This window comes from Aplidium turbinatum, chromosome 14 (genome assembly GCF_918807975.1).
Source record: "Aplidium turbinatum chromosome 14, kaAplTurb1.1, whole genome shotgun sequence".
Lineage (NCBI taxonomy): Eukaryota > Metazoa > Chordata > Ascidiacea > Aplousobranchia > Polyclinidae > Aplidium > Aplidium turbinatum.
The window spans coordinates 9,406,124-9,425,965 of record NC_137485.1 but is presented as its reverse complement, the minus strand read 5'-3'; the positions used below and the strand labels follow the sequence as shown (position 1 = coordinate 9,425,965).

Here is a 19,842-nt window from a genome sequence, read left to right as displayed (position 1 = left end):
ACATGTTAAACTCGCTAAGGTTACTTTGTTTTTGTTAGTCTATAAAAAAAACATTTTTTAACATGTAATTAAACGTTAGCACTGTTTGTCCTAACCCAAATTTTCTTGAAACTGCTTTAGGTCGAGAAACATGATGAACTAACCGGCGACGTGACAATGTTAACTGGTCAGTTCAACATCCGGGACACTAACGACCATACTCCAGCTTTCAAATCCGGGTCATTTCAGATCGGGGTAGAAGAGAATGCTTACTTAGGAAAAGAGGTAATTGCCAGAATAGCTCGATGGTTGCGATGCTTCCGGTGGGATTCGAACTCGTGTAGTTTGTTGAAGCGAAGGAGAATGATAGACAGATCGAAAGAGTTGATGGCTTGAAAGTAGTGAGCGTCTTCACAGGCTGTAACTGCACGAGACGGTTAAAAGATTTGAACAAGTTGATCAATTGATTTGTTGAATTAGTCAATTTTAAAAAAAAAATTTTTTTTTGCTAAAACTTTAAATTTTAGAAGATGAAGTTTCGTTTCAGGTAAAAAAGTTACAATAACGTTAAATTTGCATCACTGACTTTCTTAACTCTGTGTGCTACTGAAACTCATTCAAAATGACGTCGCACCCTGGCATGTTACTCCCCAGCTAGCAAAACCTATTCTTCTGGCATTGATTCAACGACCGCAGACGTTCAATCAATATATAAAGACAATGACTTTTTCTACCTGAGAAGTTTTAATTTCTCGTTTGCCGCTTCCAGGTTTGGCGCTTCAGAGCCACCGATGGAGATTCTGGATTGGATGGGAAGGTCGTTTATTCCTTGCTCAGTCAGAACCCTACCAGTGCGTTTGTGATTGATAAGGACTCGGGAGTGCTTAAAGTCAATTCTTCTTTGAACAGAGAAAACATATCAGAATATTTACTTGTTATCAAGGTATGCAAATGGTAAAGTTTTTTTTTCATTTTTCTTTTACTTTTTTCACCCTGGAATGACAAGTAACGGTAAAGGTCAAAACAGCTCCTCGGATACAGTCGGAAATGTGTCTTCATATTGTATTCGTTTTCATACTGACATATAAAAATTTTATACTATAAATGTAACCATATTTCGTTGCATGTAAATGCTTAAGTTTCGAATCAATCTTCGACAATTGAAGCTGTGCTAATTACTATTTTCATACGTGTATAATATATACAACTCTAAAAATATTGTGTTATCGCTTTACTGGAAGTTACGACAACAGACGACATATGAGCAGCTAAACTAAACCTAATGCAGTTTTTGCATATATTTTTTTTCAGGCTGCCGATAGCTCAGTCACTTCACAGCGATTTTCCACGGTTTCTTCTGTCGTCATCATTCGTGACGTCAACGACAATCCACCAAGTTTTGTTAGCAGATCGGAGACATACGTAATGGAAGATGAACCGATAGATTTTCCCATTATTCGAGTTATGGCAAATGACCCGGATGCTGGCGTCAACGGTCACGTGACGTACTCTCTCGTTACAGCGAAAAGCGACTTTCCGTCTTCAGATGCTTATGAAGAAACGTCGTATTTTCACATCAACTCGAGCACAGGTGCAATGCAAATTTAATTCTACGTGTGAAAAGTTGCCTGTTAATCGAAGGTAGAAATAATTGGCTTCTTTAAGAGTTTTTAGACTTTATCGCACAACTTTGGTCACTTTTTCATTATTTGCATTAATAAAGGTGTTTTGACGCTCACGAAAAAGTTGGATCACGAAAGGGCCACCGTGCATGAACTAAATATTTCAGCCACAGATCAATCTCCAGGGCACGAACTCACTGCATACCAGGTAGGTGGACTTGGGTTATGCTTGCTTTGACTTTACGTTACGCATTTGCCCACGTTACGTTTTTTACGTTACGTCTTGCCTACTTGGACGTCACTCTTTTTATTAACTTGTTCTACTTGAAATCAGCACTTAGCAAAGTCATATTACATTGCAAACTTGACTATGTATTGTCATTTCTCAGCGAATATTGCTTCTCATCTTATGTTGCAAGATTTCATGCTCCCATCAAAGGAAACCATTTGATTTTAGAATTATTTTCAGATGCTTTCAATACGTGTCGTTGATGTCAATGACGTCGCACCTTACTTTGAGAGAGCGATCTATGACTCCACAGTCGATGAAGGTCAAACTTCAGGGGTCATCGTAACCCGAGTCAAAGCCTTTGACGAAGATTCAGGTATTCCGTTTGGTTTTGCACTCACCAGTAAAATCTGAATAATTGTCTTTTGTGTAAATAACTATTTATTAAATTTCTTGCCTCGTGTCAGATAGAAGATCAAAGTTTTTTGAAAATGTCGAAAATCAATAATTTTACTCTTTTCATCTTAGGAACTAACGGGGAGCTGATGTATGCTTTGCAAGAAAGCTCCGAGTCAGACAACTTCACCATCGACTCTCGCACTGGGGTGATTACAACCACCACTAGCTTGGACAGGGAGATCGGGAGCATGTACAGACTCACTGGTAAGCGCCGTATCTGTGTTTCTCTGGAGTTGAGTTGAAAACTAGTCAGTGGTAGATCCGGAAGGGGGGGGGGGGGATTGAGGCGATTCCCCCCATTCCTAAAAGACAGAAAAGTAACTGTAATAACAAGGTCGAATTAATGTAGACCTATACACATCATTGTGTTATGTTGAAATCGCCCATCTAAGGCTACTTTCTGAAAGGATCCGCCACTTGGGCTAGTTATGTTGCTGAGTGGACAAAAAGCTGATGGTTTATTCTCTTCACAAGCTTTACGTTGCATGGCCTTGTATACAATGCTAATGGTTTTTAGCTGAAATTATTTAACGGAAATATGAAAGTAGGCTTACTCTTCCATCAGAAGCTCTTTGAAGGAATAACTGAACAGTTATTAATATTATCTTATAACTTTCTCTTGCTAGTCTTCAAAACCATCAGAAGCGATTGCCAGATTTCCCTTAGACAAAATTATGAATTAGATTCAAAGCAATTACCACAAAAGGAAGAAACATACCGCCAGAGACTTACTGTTCAAAAATAAATTTTCATTAAAATGTTTTTCCAATCCCATCTAGTTTTCTGGAGAAAAAGTAGCTTTTTAATCTTGTTTTTTTGCAGTGTTTGTTCAAGACAATGCCTTTCCTTCTTTGTACGATTGGTGCACAGTCAGTGTCACAGTCGGTGACCTCAACGATAATCCTCCTAAATTCAATTCACTAGACGGCAGCACGGAGCCGCCTATTCTCGCTCGACTAAAACTGTCTGAACAAACTCATGGACCTGAGCTTGTCCATGTCATCGCTGCTTTTGATCCTGACGTGGACGAAAACGGAAGGATTTCCTATTCAATTACAGGTCTGCCAATCTACTATTTTATTATAACTTCGTTTATTTTCCGTCGACAAACGTTTAAAACTTAAAACAATGGAAATAGACTGGAATTTAAAAATTTTATTTCCAGATGGGAACGTTGGTGGTGACTTTTATGTGAACGCAACCTCTGGTGAACTGTGGACTCAGAGGCAGTTGGATCGGGAAACAACCGCTTCTTACCGGTTGAAACTGGTTGCAAGCGACCATGGCCAACCGGCTAGATCTAGCTCTGGGATTATTGAAGTGGCCGTACAAGACTGGAATGACAACGACCCACAATTTGTAAAGACTTCTTATGAAGGGAATGTGGATGAATCGTTGTCAAAGTAAGGAAAGGCCACGTGACAAGCACAATGATTAACCTCATACTTATCTAGTGGATAAACCATTTTCAGTTTGATGCCTTTACCATATAATACATAAATGCGAAAATTTATAATGTCATAACAATAGAAATGTTCAATTCAGAATGGATAACACAGGGATGTCACATTACGGGACGCGATGCTCCGCTTTTCCGGCTACATTAGAAGGGTCAATTCTCAATTTAACAATGCCTAGCAGTATCGCACTAATTTTATTTACTCTAATGGCCTGATAACACAATGCACAGCCACATTCCACATGACAATAATATTATTGATGCCAGGAGAGAATCGTTCACCTCTACTAGTGGAAACAAAACCGAATTTGGATCATGATGATAATAAGTGAACGATGATCATGATGATAATGTGAATGATGATCATAATAATAATATGTGAACGATGATCATAATGATAATAAGTACATGATGATCATGATGATAACATGTGAACGATGATCATGATGATAATAATAAGTAACTGACTGTGACTTAGGCTAAGTGACTTTTTAAACATTACAGCTGTATTATGTAGTGTTCTGATAATGATAAAATTTATTTGAACTCGGACTTTCCAGGGGCCAATACATACTAACTGTTCGTGCCACCGACGCTGATCAAGACCCAAACAATGACGTCCGCTATTTCATGGGGCCGTCCGACCCCGGGATGGAACTGGAAGGGTTGTTCACCGTTGATGCCACTACGGGGGTCCTCACCACCGCCGCCATCTTGGATCGAGAAGTCAAGGCTCGGTATCATTTTTTTGTCTCCGCAGTGGATTCGGGTGACAATCCTCGAAATTCAACCGTTCCTGTTGTGGTGGATGGTACGTGACATATTAGAGAGATTTTGTATCGAAAAGATTGTTAAAATTTGATAGAATAGAGCATTTTTTGAAGAATGTCATATTTTGCTGCGTGTAATTTATTAACTATTGTTTTTTTTTGGTTAGAATCAGGCGAATTTTTAGTTAATAATAATTTATTTCACGCCAGTGGGGTGCAAAATAGCGACAATTAAAAGTCTCCATAATTGGCGATTTTCAGCCAACTGTCGCAGTTCTTCCGGGCTGCGCTCTGTGAAGAATCGAACCCTTTGCATGAAAGTTTGTGCTGGTCTTCCTCGATTTCTTCTGCCTTGCATCAGTTTTGATAAATAATAGGGAAGTTTCATTGTACACTGACTTCTAAGTTATGCGATCATAATGTTCAACAAGTTCTTTGTTCAACAGTGAACGATATAAACGACAACCCGCCTATCTTCGAGAACAGCTTGCTTCGTTTGGACGTTAGTAGGGATACCATCTTGGGAGCTGTCGTTGATCACGTCACAGCGAACGATGACGACATCGGTCTGAACGGTGATGTCACGTATAGGTGAGAGTGCTGCTGCATTCACGTTCTTTGTTGTAATTTTTGTTTAAAGCATTGATACAGTTAACTCTCGTTGAGTTGTTTAGGCTGATTGTTTCCAGAGGCGATACAGAGGTTGAAGAGGGGCAACTCCCCAGCGACAAGCTGAATGCTTCGCCCCTGAACATGTTTTTTGTAATTTTGCATGAAAACTATGTGATCCCACGACACGGCAGTCAGTAGACTCCATCAGCAACTCGTTAACCAAATTCGTCTTTTTTACTTTGATTAACACCATTCACAACGTCTGCAAACGTTGAGTTCGTGTAAAAAGACGAATTTTGCCAGTTAGATAAGTTTCCCATGATCTAACCTTTAGTTGTACTAACAAAGGTTATTGTTGCAGCATTGCTGACACTTCAGACTCTGGAAACTTTTTCATGGTTGGACTCACTGATGGGAGCATTCGAGTCAATCGATCCCTTGCAACAATCCCTTCTCGATATTCAATAAATATTATTGCATCGGATCGTGGAAACCCCTCTTTAAAAACTGAAGCGGTTGTCCTCATTTCAATAGGTTGGTTTGACGTACAAATGAGCCTATATTTTTGCTTTTGAGATTTTTCATTTTTTAAAGGAAACATCAACTGATATTTGTTCAGGTGAAATTTTTTAGTCAATAGGAAAGTTTTTTTTTGCAATGCATTTCGTATTAATGAAAAAACCCTTTTTCTGAATAACTCATTCTCTGGGCTGCACAAAACCACACAATTGTTCTATTGTTTTCAGTTGGAGAAAGTAGCACATTTGGCAACTTACAATTCGAGAACCTCTCCTACAACACAATGATGTGGGAGAATGTGCAGAAAGGATTCTTCGTTACCAAGGTAATGAACCCTGACCTTGCCCCGGTTGACGTAGTCCTATCCGTGACAGCAAAGTTCGTCATTGTTACATTAATTTAACGTCTGCAAGACCAATACAGTTGCCGACCGAACGGTGGTAAATATGTCTGCAGCAAGCGCTGTTATTGCATACAACATCCCACTGGTGATCCTACGATCCACTATTTTATCTTGATAATGAGCTGCCATATTGTGTATTTGTTCTGCAATCTATAGGCTACTTAATATCGTTGCTGCGAACACTTTATTTCTGTATAAAATCTGTAAATAATCCATGTTTTGATAGTCCATTACCTAATTACAATATGTGTGTGTTAGTTTGTTTTTGTGATGTTGTTAGGTTCAGTCGTGTTCTCATTGCTTTAAGAATTGGCGCTTCAATTGTTTCAGCAACGAGGAGGCGACTGATTCTTAACTAATTCATCTAGGCTACTTGTTTTACAGTATCAGGTTTGGTGGCCGTGCTTAACTATACTTATCGATGCAAATACCGCAATATTAGATCTTTTTATGCACGTCTTAAACCATTAAGGTTTTGCCACCTTTTCCTTTTGTTGGTTTTGTTACTGTATTTCTTTTTTACAATATCATTTCTTTTGCGTTCTGACAAAGAAAAATAAATTGAATTGAATTGAATTGAATTGGTGCAATTGACTTTTGCTGCTTTTCTGTGGAATACATTGAGTATATTTTTGACTGTCAAAAGCAACTAGGTCTGCTTCTTCAGTGCGTTAATAGAAAGGAATTAAATTACAAAACTAAAGTTATTTCACGGTTCTTGTGAGGGGAGGTGCGTTTGACCTCATCAAATTAGCCTACGAATAAGAACATGTCTAATTGTCTATCCCTTCTGGGCGGAAGTTCAAAATTAGTGGAAATATGTGCATACGTTTATTATTGTTTGCGTATACGCAGTTATGTAGAAATTAGAAGACCATGTCTGACACAAAGGTTTAAAGCAGGGGTTCCCAACCTTTTTTACACCGTCGCCCCCTTTAAAAATTTTGAAAAATCCATGGCCCCCCTATTTCAGCCGCAACTGTTTACAACTTTACATAGAAATCTTAATTCTTCACAGGTCAAAGCCAATGTCGTCGATTCAACTGGCAATGTTAGCGACGTCACGTACAAGATTTTATTCGGAAATGAAAAGGGGCGATTGTTCGCGATTTCAAATGGAGGAGATATTACTGTTAATGAGCCAAGTTTGCTGGATTTTGAAACCAAGCCAAAGTAATTTTTCATACAGTCATAGTTTTTAATTTCATTTGCAACATGATTGCCGAACAACAGAACTTGTTTCGATAGGTCGTTTGTAATTCGACGAATATTTATTTTCAGCATCCCTCTTTTCATTTCTGCGACTGCCTCTGGGGAGCCATCCTCCCCCGCTCTTTACGGCTTCACCACAGTCAACATACAGCTTCTGGACGAGAACGACAACTCACCCAAGTTTTCTCAACTCAATTATTACACCAGAGTCTGGGAAGAACAAGATCCCTCGTTTGTGATGCAGGTACTTTGTAGTTTATCCACTGAATTTTGTATCTGTAGGCTTTTGCCTATCTGAAGCCCCCAGTGTAGGGGTTTTACCTATCTGAAGCTGTCTTTTATCCATGTCCTGACATACCATGACATATCCATGTCCTTCCTTTCATTTGTCTATGCTTGGTAGGCATAATTTGAGGTACGGTAGCCCCCGCTTATTAAGTCCACCTCGGTACCAGATGATTTTAGGCTTATTAAGCGGGTGGGCCAATTAAGCAGGACGAATTTTTGCCACTCCTGTAAATGAGAGTGATTCCAGACCAGATTGGGCTTATTAAGCGGATGGGCTAATCGGAGACTACTGCAATAAAAAATCTTTCTACCTTTTGATTATATTTAACGTTTAACTTCAGGCTTCATTATTTCTCAGTGAATGCCATGATTCTTCAAGCAATCCTTTCATTTTTGACCTTTTTTAAATTAAGCTCTATTGTGCTCATCCATTGCATTTATTTCAATGAATTTTGGAAAAATCTGTATTAATATATTCATGAAATTTATTGCGTCACCAGCTTTTTGCGAGCGACGCGGATTCGGGAAACAACGGAAAGATTCAGTTTCACATCGCGTCAGGTGACCCAGACGGCGCCTTTCCAATTGATCGAACAACTGGCTTCCTTCAAACCAGCCGAAGTCTCGATCGTGAGGTATGTTATTCCCCACCCAGCAAAACTTTCCATTTTTACGTTGTTTCAACATCGCTAGAGGTGTGTTTACATGCTTTTTGTTCTGTGTGTTTTTCTGTTTATAAAACTGTATTGCCCTGCTTAGTGAGCTTGTGAATATGATTCCGAACGTTCTAGAAGTTAATGTAGGTTTATCAATAAGTTCCTTATTGGATGAATTTTATCCTTGTTTCTTTTTGGTCATTGAGCAGGTTCACGAAAACTATGAGCTCATAGTATACGCGACTGATCTTGGAGACACAAGGAAGACTGGGACTTGCACGGTCAGTGTGGATGTTGTGGACATCAACGACCACAGCCCGACTCTCCGCGTCCCATCTGATCCAATCCTCATCCGAGAGGACACAGCCGTGGGGAGTCTTCTTACTTCTGTAACTGCAAATGATGTTGACACAAACCAAGAAATAGTGTTTTACTTTACGTCTGGACCTGGCAACACTGGTGGAATGTTTGCTGTAGACAGGTATGTCTATGATTTGAGGGTAAAGGGGTTTTAAGATTTACGAGATTTTAATAGAGAATTCACCCAAAATTACCGTAGGCTAAGCACTTGCAATGCCTTACCTAGATAAATTTGTTCTCTCAATCAATTTCAAGAGTATGCGATCTCACACTGCGGGTCATGTATTTGTAATCTGTAGGTCGCTGTGGCAGATGAGGTGTTTTAACCAACTAGAAGGCAGGATTGAACGCGGCTGAAGTAAATCAGGTTTCTTACAACTCGCGGCATTTGCCTGTGACGTCGAAATTTCCACACGCATGCCAGCAATACACTTTGATAAACCTGACAAACAGCCTACCTGAAAAGTTAGCATTCGAAAATTTGTACGCAAACTTATTTACTAAACTTTTGTTGCAATGTTTTTCAAAACTCGCCTTCTGAATCTTTCCAAGTTCGATTTCGACAAATAATGTTGCGAGTTGTGAGAAGCCTGATCTCTGAAACTTTTCCCCGCGAAATTTTTCTGTGCTGATGACAACCTTATCTTCTCACCCCCCGGTCCTTGGTAGCAAGCACGGTGACCACCTTTAGTTGCTGTAAACTCACCCCGCGTATACCTCTAACAATTGATTGTCACTATTCAGACATTCTGGCGACATTTTTGTGACCAAGCCCTTAGATCACGAAGCCATTGAAAATGTGACGCTGGTTCTTGAAGCTTCTGATGGTGCCAATGTGGTCCAAGCTCAATTTGACGTCATCATCACTGACGTCAACGACAACGCTCCTCAATTTTCTGAGTCTTTATATCACGTGAGATGACGTTGCTACTAATCCAAGTTTTAGGTGTTTTTTTTTTTAATGTGGCTAATTCTGTTCATAATGTACTCGGCTGCGCCTCTATTAGGCTGCACTGATACTGTCTGCTTTTTAAAGCGTTGAGAACAACTCATATAAAACGCATCGTTATTATTTTGCACCACCAGCTCGAGAAAGTGACGTATTTTTTTCGTCCTCAGACCAAGATAAGCGAGCTCACTCCTCCCAACATGCCAGTGATCACTGTGCATGCTGACGACATAGACTCAGACGACAACGGAATAGTGACGTATACACTGCTGAACATCATTCCAAACCGTCCGATGTTCTCTATCGATTCCGAAAGCGGTAATCATTATTAGTGCTTGTGATCTACTGTAAGATCTATATTTGTAGAATTATTGTTAAGCAAGTTCTTGAATCAGAGACGGCTCGTAATGATGATTCTTTTAATTATTTTATTAAAGAAATATTATTATTGATTTAATTGATGATACGTTGACCAGTTTGTGTTCGTTGTTGTGACTGGATGTTATCTCCTATTCAGGTGTGATATCAACCAATCAAAGCGAGCCTTTCAGTCCGCAATCATCCGTGTTTAACCTAGAAGTCGAAGCCCGTGACCATGGCAACCCACCCAAAGCCCAGTCTGTCTCCGTCAGAATCGAGGTGCGAATGGTTCTTGGCTGAGACGCCTGTTATCGATCTGCTGACGTGAATGAATCGATTGTGAAAAGTTTGGCTGCTTGGTCGAATGGCATTTGCATCGCTGTATCTTTACAACACTCATTGTCGCGCTTGAAGTTGGAATAGAAGATCGGCTTTCTTGCTTTCTCGTCTACGTAATCAAAATCATTAACTACCAAATATAAGTTTAAACAAGACAAATAATGAATGTAAAAAATGCGTCAACCAAAGTCAAGTAATTTATGTCTTCCTAACATCACCAATGAACTCGTCTCCTCATCTTTCCAGAGGATGGATGTGAACAACAACCCCCCTAGCTTCAGCCAGTCCATCTATGAGGAGAGTGTGGCAGAATCCGTCCCGGTTGGCTTTTCCGTGATCAACATGACAGCAACGGATGCTGATTTTTCAAGCGACAACAAAAATATTTATTACCAGTAAGTGCGTTATTTTTACGTTTGAGATACGTTGCAACATCAACGTATAAATCCCGTTTAATTCACTGAAGCTATGTGTTTATCCTTGGACAAAAAGCGTTTTATTACTGTTGGAGACATGAACCTGGGTTGCTGACCTTGTACAAATCCTCTTACATAGGTTTTGTTTCTGAATTTTCTTTTCGGTCTTACTTAAAACTTCATACGCTTAACTCAATATGTACTTTACATGTTTTAAAAAGGATGTTAGTCACATTGTAAATTTGACATTTTACATCATTTCAGAATTGAATCTGGCAACATTGGTGACGCTTTCAGTGTTCGGACAATAAGCAATCCAGGGAAGCAAAGCTTGGCCGAGCTGCGTGTGGCAAATGAGCTGGATAGAGAAACTCTATCTATGTACCAGCTGACTGTGTCTGCATTGGACCATGGCTCACCTCAGTTATCCAGGTACACTTTACCACGGTTGACGCTTTCTTTTCTTGTTTAAACGTTTATTTTATGTAAAAGTGTTTTGCTTAGTTTTAATCAATGATTCAGTGAATATCGTTCTCACCTCGATTACACAAAATTTCGCTTCTGCTTAGCACTCAAGCATTGAACGAATAGATTTAAAGTAATAATGTAGGCTGCTCCTCTGCACAGCTGCATTGAAACTGTCTGTCTTGCAAAAGTCTGAAAGCAACGCATGTTTGCGATGGATGCAGTGTTGATAAAGACACAGTGCTATGATTTTCAAAAACAGCAAATAATATTTACTGCCTTGTGTATCGTGATTGTCTATTTTTCACACAAAAGTAAACCAGCGTCGGTGGGAATCGAACCCGGGCCTCTTGTTGATTTGTTTTGTTTTACAGCACCGCAAAGGTGAACGTTCGAATATTGGATGTGAACGACAATCGACCTCGTTTCAACCAATCACGGTATGCGGGAAGCGTGAAAGAAAACGACGAAGAAACTGAGCCGCGGACCCCCAAGCCTGTTGTGTCGGTAAGGGGGACAACGCAATCACCAAAAGTTGCCGTTTTTACGTCGTATAAACGTCTGGAGACGTTGAAAAGTTGTAGAGAAAGTTTTGTTTGCTTAAAAGATGTAGTCATCTTTAACAGAAAGATTCAATGATATTTGTATATTTGGCAAAGTCATGTGGTATCGAACCTTTAAACTTTGACCTTTCAGCTTGTAACTCTATCTTAGCCTTTGAACTTTGACGTCACAGCTGCTCAATGTGCTTCTGTTTTTATTTATTTCTGTGCTGTATTGCTTTAATACGACGAAGGAAAGTTTTATGTGTCTAACTCTCGTGAGGAAGTCGGTCGTGCTAGTTGACGAAACGTTGGGAATAAAGGTGGTGAACAGTCTTTAATTGAACTATTGCAAAAATACTAGCGTTCAATAATTGTTTATTGCCCGTTTCTGTGAACATTGCACTAACGCAAAAACAACGTAACCAGCGACATTACAATGCCCAGGTACACGCCAGTGACCCGGATGAAAGTGCGACGTCAGATTTCAAATTCAAAATCATATCCGGGAACGATGGAGGAGCTTTTGGGTTGGAGGAGTGTGATCCTCCTTCTGCATCCTGTGCTTACGTTGTCGCGAAAGTAAGTCATTGGCGTTACATCTTGTCAACCTGCCCGCTGATTTGTATTAAAGGAATAGATTTCATTGAAGCACATTGTTTTGAACGCTTTTTGACCATTTTCTACCATCACAACTCGAACCAACAGCACCAAATGATAGTCAAAATAATGGTTGAATTAAGAAACAATATACAAACGTTACACTTACACTGCCAAGCTATGGCAGCACTCGCTGATAATGATGATTAGTTTGATTACCTTATACTGTATCTCACATTGCATATATCTCTTTTTACAGCTCATTGACTATGAGACTAAGCCACAGTACGAGTTGACCATCCAAGTTTCTGACCAACATGACTCTAAATTGGCCAGGTTGTCCACTGCTGTGGTGGCCGTTGACGTCATCAATGTCAATGAGTATCGGCCTGTGGCTGAAAGATTTAAGCTGGTGAGTGGTGTCGTGTGTATTGCTGTTGTTTTAGGTTTATCCGACGTTTTTGTTTCAATCTGTTCGTTTTTTTCCGTATCCAAGCTTACCCCCAGTGGTTGAGGATTCAGATTAAGAGGACGGAAGGCAAGGAAGCCAATCTTCGTTGCCACCTTCAGGCATCCTTTTAAGTGTCCTGCCAAAGAACAGCCGCTACTCTTGAGCGGTATCGAACCATCTTTCAAGTGCCGCACCAAGGCTCTCACCATTCGGCCATGCAACCGACAGTTTTTTGCTGCGTGGTTGCTTGCGAGAGTCTGTTCGACGATCGAGAGGATGCCGGTTCAATACCCATCAAGAGCATAAGGCTATGTCGTATACTTTATAGTTATACGTATGCGTGAAAGTTGGTACTGAGATTGGCTTTCTTGCTTTTCAGCCAGTAAATCCTAAGTTTTCAACCAACTGGCATGTTTTGATAAATGGAGCATTCACTTTGACGTTGAAGTAATATGAAAAAGACAATTATTGATGTATTTGTTTTGCAGGAGGAAGTTTCAGAGACGACAAGAGCGAATCAAACCTTGTTCTACATCGCCGCCACCGATGACGACGCCGGCGATTTCGGTCGCGTGTCGTTTGTCGTTGACGACGAAGATTTCATCGGCGAAGGATCGGATTGTTCGTTACCTCGTGACACGTTCACTGTCCAGGCTGTCACGGGAGCGGTGCGGGCAAAAAAAGAGTAAGCTGATAACAAAAGACATTCTGCTTGCTTTGTGTCTGTCTTTGCAATTTTTCTCATAATTTGCAAAGACCTTTAACAACTACCCTGATACCCCTCTTCCTTGAGAGGTTCATATGATATTGAAACGGTCTCTGACTTGTTGTCTGTATGCCCGTTATTGCCCTTACGCAATACGTATGGCATTCGTGCATACGCAATACGTCAATACGTACTAACGCGTCAACATGTGCAATGTGCATACGCAATGCGTGCGTGAATGTTCGTTTTTAAGTTCACGCCAGAACATGCGATGGTCGCTTGCTTTGACCAGTAAATTATTGTTCAGCTTGGACTTTGAGAAATGTAGGAAGTATTTCTTCTTCGTGGAGGTTTGTGATCCTGGAGGATGTTGGGATCGCATCCCAGTCGACATCAATGTACTTCCTGTGGATGAGTTTTCTCCTCAGTTTTTCACCGGAGATCAGCCTACCATTGGATCGGGATACAGGTTTGAAGTCCCGTACGGATCCCCTGCTGGTTACATAGTGGGCCAGGTAATTGCTGAATTAGGCTACATTTAACTGAACTGATTACCAGCCAGGAAAATGCTCCATTTTTTACATTGTAACGCTGTAAAATGGAAAATTTGCTCTCTGGATGGTTACTTGTATTTCAAATGCTTTTTACACGGTTTAATTTCTAAATTCTTTGTTGTTTGTATTTTGCACATTTTTATGATGACCCAAATCCTAAACGATGGTCCCATCTCACACTGATCGCTTGATAAAGTTTTTCCTCATTAAAATAAATTAATTTGACGTAATAACTCTAATTTTGGACTTTTTACTTTACTTCGCAACTGACAAGGTTTAACTGACGCAATTTTAGAAATTATGAAGAAGTTGTGGCTAAACTTTGGCCTTATTTTTGCTGTTATTGTTGCGTCATCTGCCACAGGTCAGTGCAGTGGACCGTGACGAAGGCAACGACGGCTCCGTTCGCTTCACGCTCGGCGAGAATAACGTCGGTCAGGCTCCGAGCAATTACGTCATCAACGCAACGACTGGCGTCATCAGCGTATTACGTCGCGTTGACAGTGGCAACGCGCGCATTTTGGTTCTGACTGCGGAATCTTCGACCTTGAAAACGATTACTCACGTGACCATAGAAATAACCGGTACGTACAACTAAGGTCTCCAGAAGCCGCTGTGACGTGGGCTGTATTGCTGATTCAGTTTGATATGTCCTGATGGTTAGGTATAGCTAGATTCCGCAGATGGACAATCGTTGTGTAGTGATGAGTGACATATTGTACAGTATAATCATCACCTACTTGGCAAAATTTGTGCCTTTTACATTGATTCTACGTGTGCACGGATTTAGCTAACTAGGTTGGATTGTTTGCACACACGTCGTGGCTATGAAAAGGATTCTGGTGTTGAATTTTCGAGAATTATCCTACAGCCAAACCCACACCCTCATTCTTGGATCCACTCCAAAGTTTCCAAATATCGCGCACAACTTTTGTGTTCTCCAAGAGTGTTTATTGCTTAGTTGTAGTATCTTAGTATTATGTGCCTAAATTTCGTCATGAAATTTTAAAAGCAAGATTTTCGAGATTGGCTTTTTGTTCTCTGTTCTCATTTGTCTTCGTTGGTTCAACCTACCCCAGGTACTCCTACGATCGCCCCGGAAGCACAAGTCTTATCCATCGTGTTCGGCGTCATAGCTGGCGTCGCTTGCATCATAGTTCTGATCATCACGGTGAAGCACTGCATGAACAAGAGGGCCTACAAGTAATAATACTAATGTTATGTTTTGTTTGTTGTCGCCGTAGGCCGACGAGTGCTAAGGTCTTTTAGGATTCTTCTTTAATTTTGTAACATATTTACGGTGTTAACATATTATTATTCGACTTATCCTCATTGCGCGCTATGCAAGAAAGAACAGAATCGGTACCCTTTTTAAAGTTTTTCGTATGACTCGACCTGGAATCGATCTCAGATTTATCAGCACTGGGGCCAAAAGGCAATAACCACTCGGCCACTGAGATGGCGGGGCCTACAAGTGAGACTTTGCAAATGTCGATTGTCTGAAATTGGCGTTTTGCTCATCAACGGCTTACAAATAGCCCACGTCTGTGAGAATGCAACTAGCAAAATTGTTTTTTTACATCTTTTTCACCTGGGCATATTTAAGATTCGCACATTTTCTACGTGTTTTTGTCGTCCAGTTTCACACTATGCAGAACATTATGTTGCGAGGAAGTCGATTTTCTCCCACCCCTTCCCAACCTAGTGATGACACGAAATTTTCAATAACTGAACAGTTTGTTCCAAACTATCAATCTTGATGTAATGTCAACCTCATCTTCTTCGTCTCAGGTCAGAATCCGCTGGAGGAGCAGATCAATCCGCAAAAGCGAGAAATCGCGATCACGTCACGGAAAGGTCAGGCAACCGAGAGTTTTATGACGTCACACGCAGAGGTGACGTCACTGCGATCAGTCCTGCATACGTCACTGCCCTCAACGGGACACGCACCAACGGTAACCACAAAAATGGCGGGAAATCTGGAACCAATATGGCGGCTGGAGATTTCCAGGTAGGCTTTACAATACTGTACCTCTGGGTAAACGTATTATAATATTAATGGGGCTCATTAATATAACTCAATAAAGCAATGAATGCAATTTAATCAAGATTTTTCACCAAGTATCTTAATATTTGAAAACATCGTAGTTACGTTATTCTCGTGTAAAATAAGTTGAGCTGTCACAAGATCTAAGTGACCATCTGCATTTGATAATTCGTATGATAGACTATTAGTGGTTGTTTGATGTTGTAGTTCTTTGAAGAGGTCAGTCGTGTCTAACTGAGAAAACGTTAGAATAAATCCAGATTGTCACTTGCAACATTTGTGATGGCTTAGCTAATTTTTACGCGAGAAGAACGTAAGATATTATTATATAAAGCAATACATAGACATTACAGGCATTAGGTTTTTTCATTCCAAGAGTCGGATTTGAAAGGTTAAAATGACTAAAAAGAAATGGTTAAATTTACTGATATGAAGACGATTAGCCACTCTACTGGCTATAGGCGAATGACTGAGTGTTTTTTGTTTTGTACTCAGCTCCACAAGACTAACTTCGGTAACAATGCAACGATTGGCAATTTTGCTCCTGGACTGAAAGACAAAAGAAGGACGCCTCCTGATGGTCAAGGTTGGTTCGATTATCATGACAATGATAATTCAGTTCAGTTCAACTGAACTGAACAATTTCGTTTAAATGTTGGACTTCATTTGTGCCTACGGTGTCTTACACTCCCCCGCTACGTTTCAGCATCACATATTGTATCTATGCAACCGCATTTTAGAATCAGCGTAACACGACGGCACAGTGGAAATCTGCAGCAATTTTTTTGATGTATTTCGTCATTATCCTTTGGGCCTCGGGAACATGTTAGCTGTCAGTAAAATTAGACATACAATCCTACATGCATAAATCAGATCTACGAACATGGATTATACAGACGCAGAATTTTTAATTTCAGATTTTAACAATGTACTAAACTTTACTTGATTAAGACTTTGACTTAATTATTCCTGCATGTGAGCTCTGTGTTTTCTCGCGCATGCTTTGAAAGGTTTGAAACACTTTGAAAAATGTTTTCAGGTCATAAAGTTGTAAAGGAGGGGGTTGACTCAAACCGAAATTTCCGGCATCGTATCATGAGACCCCCGCGACCCGCCCACACCGGAAACGATGGATCAGCAGAGGATGAGGAAGTGAACCAAATCACGTCCACACCCACCACATCGGAACAGGGATCATCCTCCACCGGCAAGCCCCGCAGAGTTGCCGATTCCGGCATACAGCAGGTTTGATTTAGCTTTTTCCAATCTCGACTAATAATAATAATGCTTGATTTTATATGGCGTTGTATCCATCGCAGAATGCGTTGCTCTTCAGCGCTTTACAAAGCAATCAGTGTCAGTGCAGCCGTATAGAGGCGCAACTGAGTACATTGTTACCCGAATCCATTCCATTGCTTAGTGCCAAGCAGGAATTAGATTCAGTACCATTTTAAAAAGTCTTTGGTATGGTATCAAAACCATGCCTACCGATTCAGAGGCGGACAAACTAACCACTAAGACACTGAACCGGTTGCAAATGCACTAATGCCCACTGCTTAAATATTTACATCAAGTTGGCGGATAATCTTCGTATCCACCTTCAAGTAAGTTTCAGGGCAGTTAATTGTAGCAAGAACTGATAGAGACCTTTTTTAAAACGCATTTGTTTTGAAAAAGTCCTGATGGCTCGTGTGGAGGCTGCACCGGTATGATTAACGAACGCAATGCTCGCTGTTCTATAGTGAGTAGTCAGTCTTGTGCTGACGGTAGATTCCTCTTTCTGTGCACCCCCAAGTACGTCATGAATGTTTTAGCAGAGGCACAGTCGTGTGCTCTCAGTTGGTATCAAATGGCGTCCTTCCGCGTTTTGTGCAAAGTTTTGAACCACTAACACACGCAGTGTTAAAACAATTTTGTAAAAATGAAAATAGTTTTCTTGGAGAGCAATAATAGAAATTTTACGAAATCTATCTATCATATTCTGCACATTTTCAAAAAAAAAAAATGCTTCCTGAATATAACATTTCGATTGTTTAAGTTACTTGATTGTGTGAGAACTTGTTTTCATTTTTATTCAAGAGTTTCAACGAAACTGTTTGATCTTCTTCAGGACATCGATAAAACATCAGAGAACACGGAAGTGACGGTGAGATCCTCCCACGCTGAGAGCGTGGAAAGCATCCACGAATTTGGCGACGAAGGAGGAAGAGAAAATGCTCCGGATGTTAATGTCCCTGGGATTCCTCCTCAATCTAATGAAATTAGTCATGGAGGGGGAGATGAGATGCCTTCGGACGTATTAGGGATCCCTCGATCCGCTCCTAAACCAACATTATCCGTGCTCATCGCGCCAACGGAAAATCAACCGATCCCAGAAGTCCCGAACGAGCAGAACTGGACTCCGGAGTTTGAGCCTCTTTCGAGCGTTTTTACCGAAATCGCTCGACTCCGAGAAGAGTCGGTCGGGAAGAGGCATAATCAAGCACAAAAATCTTCCGGTCTTCCTGCGAACAAGCACACCTATTCAGCTGTTACTAATCTCGGCCGGCCCCCTCCATTGTTGACGTCCGTACCACAGCGAAGCGGTGGCCTCGCTGCCCCTGTGCCTTTAGCACCGCAATCGAAACGGGGCTTCCAATCAACCCATGTGCCTTTAAAAGGGTTATACCCACGCCCGAGCCACCAATACCAACACAGTAACCCATCGTTACCATCTGTGCGTTCGCAACCCATTGGGGTCCCACCACCTTATTCACATGTCATGGCTTCTCGGCCTAGCAGTGGGAGCAGCAGCAGATCTCGGCATTCGCTGCACAGCCAACAGCTGTCCAGTAACTTGCCTTACGCGCCGTCAACAGCCAGCGCGCTTTCGGTGACATCGATGCCTCGAACGCCATTAAGCCTGGAATCGAGCTTCACCTCCCCGGCAATGTCACCTAGTTTGTCCCCTTCTCTGACCCCGCTAACTGCCCACTCTCCGCCAACGTTGCCGCTCGGTAGATTAGCCGAGTCACCAACGCAAGACGAAACGATTCCTGCTGTCGTCCGTTCCCGCTCAATGGACACCAAGCTGTCCGTCGATCCCAAGGAAAGAATGGTCCAAGTTTGATTATTATCATTAAACCGCAAGATGTGTTATTTTTTGTTGCTAAACCTCATGACTTCGATCGCAATCTGTACTTTGATTTCTCATGAGCAATGTGTGTGTGGGTTTAGCAGTTTAACGCATTCTTCTTTTCGTTACTCCGCTTGCTAAAAAATATCAGTTCACGTCCAGGACCGGCATGTGAAGGATGGAAGTTATCTGACGTCAGTATTATTCCGACGAGACATGTTCAATGAAATATTCCAGAAATAAATGAATTTTACGTAATTTTGTATCCAAACTGGCATCTTTGCAACGTGATTCCAAGTGACTTTGTATAACCGACGTTTTCCCCAAAACTGTGAAAGTATTTTTTTTATATGTTCACATTGCAAGTTTATTGTGAGTTATTTATCGAATTGTATTGTGTTGAAAGATGTTATCATTTGAACTGGTTTGTGGTCTTAGTACGAGGTGACCCAGGCAGCAAATCAGTCGCTTTTTACATTGATTCAACATCAGCTAATTAATGTAATGTAAAAAAATCAATGTAAAAAAAAAACCGACTGATTTGCTGTCTGGGGACCAACACGTTAATGTTTTTAAAAAAGATCTGAAGAATCAGGTTGAATCTAAGCAGACAGGTGAATGTTTGATTGTACTGAGTGCTCAGCCTTGTGCTGATAGCCGGGAAGAACGCTCCTTTCTTCACAGACAGCTGAATGTTGAAAGTATCACGAGAAAACCATCACGTTGCTTC

General features: G+C 40.9%; 1 protein-coding gene across 1 annotated transcript in view; it reads left to right on the top strand.

Annotated features, from left to right (window-relative positions):
• LOC145782877 (protocadherin-16-like) overlaps positions 1–19,683 on the top strand; it is a 63,316-nt gene extending 43,633 nt beyond the window's left edge. The window contains exons 23-54 of the mRNA XM_082594641.1: positions 121–264; positions 749–922; positions 1,291–1,570; positions 1,703–1,809; positions 2,071–2,206; positions 2,359–2,493; positions 3,112–3,348; positions 3,455–3,692; positions 4,309–4,559; positions 4,965–5,109; positions 5,492–5,664; positions 5,877–5,974; positions 7,071–7,225; positions 7,334–7,508; positions 8,053–8,187; positions 8,418–8,689; positions 9,313–9,481; positions 9,688–9,835; positions 10,035–10,156; positions 10,463–10,611; positions 10,897–11,064; positions 11,472–11,604; positions 12,087–12,221; positions 12,499–12,651; positions 13,179–13,375; positions 13,704–13,911; positions 14,315–14,534; positions 15,030–15,153; positions 15,742–15,961; positions 16,493–16,583; positions 17,037–17,242; positions 18,108–19,683. Of these exons, the coding sequence (XP_082450767.1) occupies positions 121–264; positions 749–922; positions 1,291–1,570; positions 1,703–1,809; positions 2,071–2,206; positions 2,359–2,493; positions 3,112–3,348; positions 3,455–3,692; positions 4,309–4,559; positions 4,965–5,109; positions 5,492–5,664; positions 5,877–5,974; positions 7,071–7,225; positions 7,334–7,508; positions 8,053–8,187; positions 8,418–8,689; positions 9,313–9,481; positions 9,688–9,835; positions 10,035–10,156; positions 10,463–10,611; positions 10,897–11,064; positions 11,472–11,604; positions 12,087–12,221; positions 12,499–12,651; positions 13,179–13,375; positions 13,704–13,911; positions 14,315–14,534; positions 15,030–15,153; positions 15,742–15,961; positions 16,493–16,583; positions 17,037–17,242; positions 18,108–19,106 (6,297 nt within the window). The 3' untranslated portion in view covers positions 19,107–19,683. The remainder of the gene's footprint in view (positions 1–120; positions 265–748; positions 923–1,290; positions 1,571–1,702; positions 1,810–2,070; positions 2,207–2,358; positions 2,494–3,111; positions 3,349–3,454; positions 3,693–4,308; positions 4,560–4,964; positions 5,110–5,491; positions 5,665–5,876; positions 5,975–7,070; positions 7,226–7,333; positions 7,509–8,052; positions 8,188–8,417; positions 8,690–9,312; positions 9,482–9,687; positions 9,836–10,034; positions 10,157–10,462; positions 10,612–10,896; positions 11,065–11,471; positions 11,605–12,086; positions 12,222–12,498; positions 12,652–13,178; positions 13,376–13,703; positions 13,912–14,314; positions 14,535–15,029; positions 15,154–15,741; positions 15,962–16,492; positions 16,584–17,036; positions 17,243–18,107) is intronic.
• The last annotated feature ends 159 nt before the right edge of the window (positions 19,684–19,842 follow it).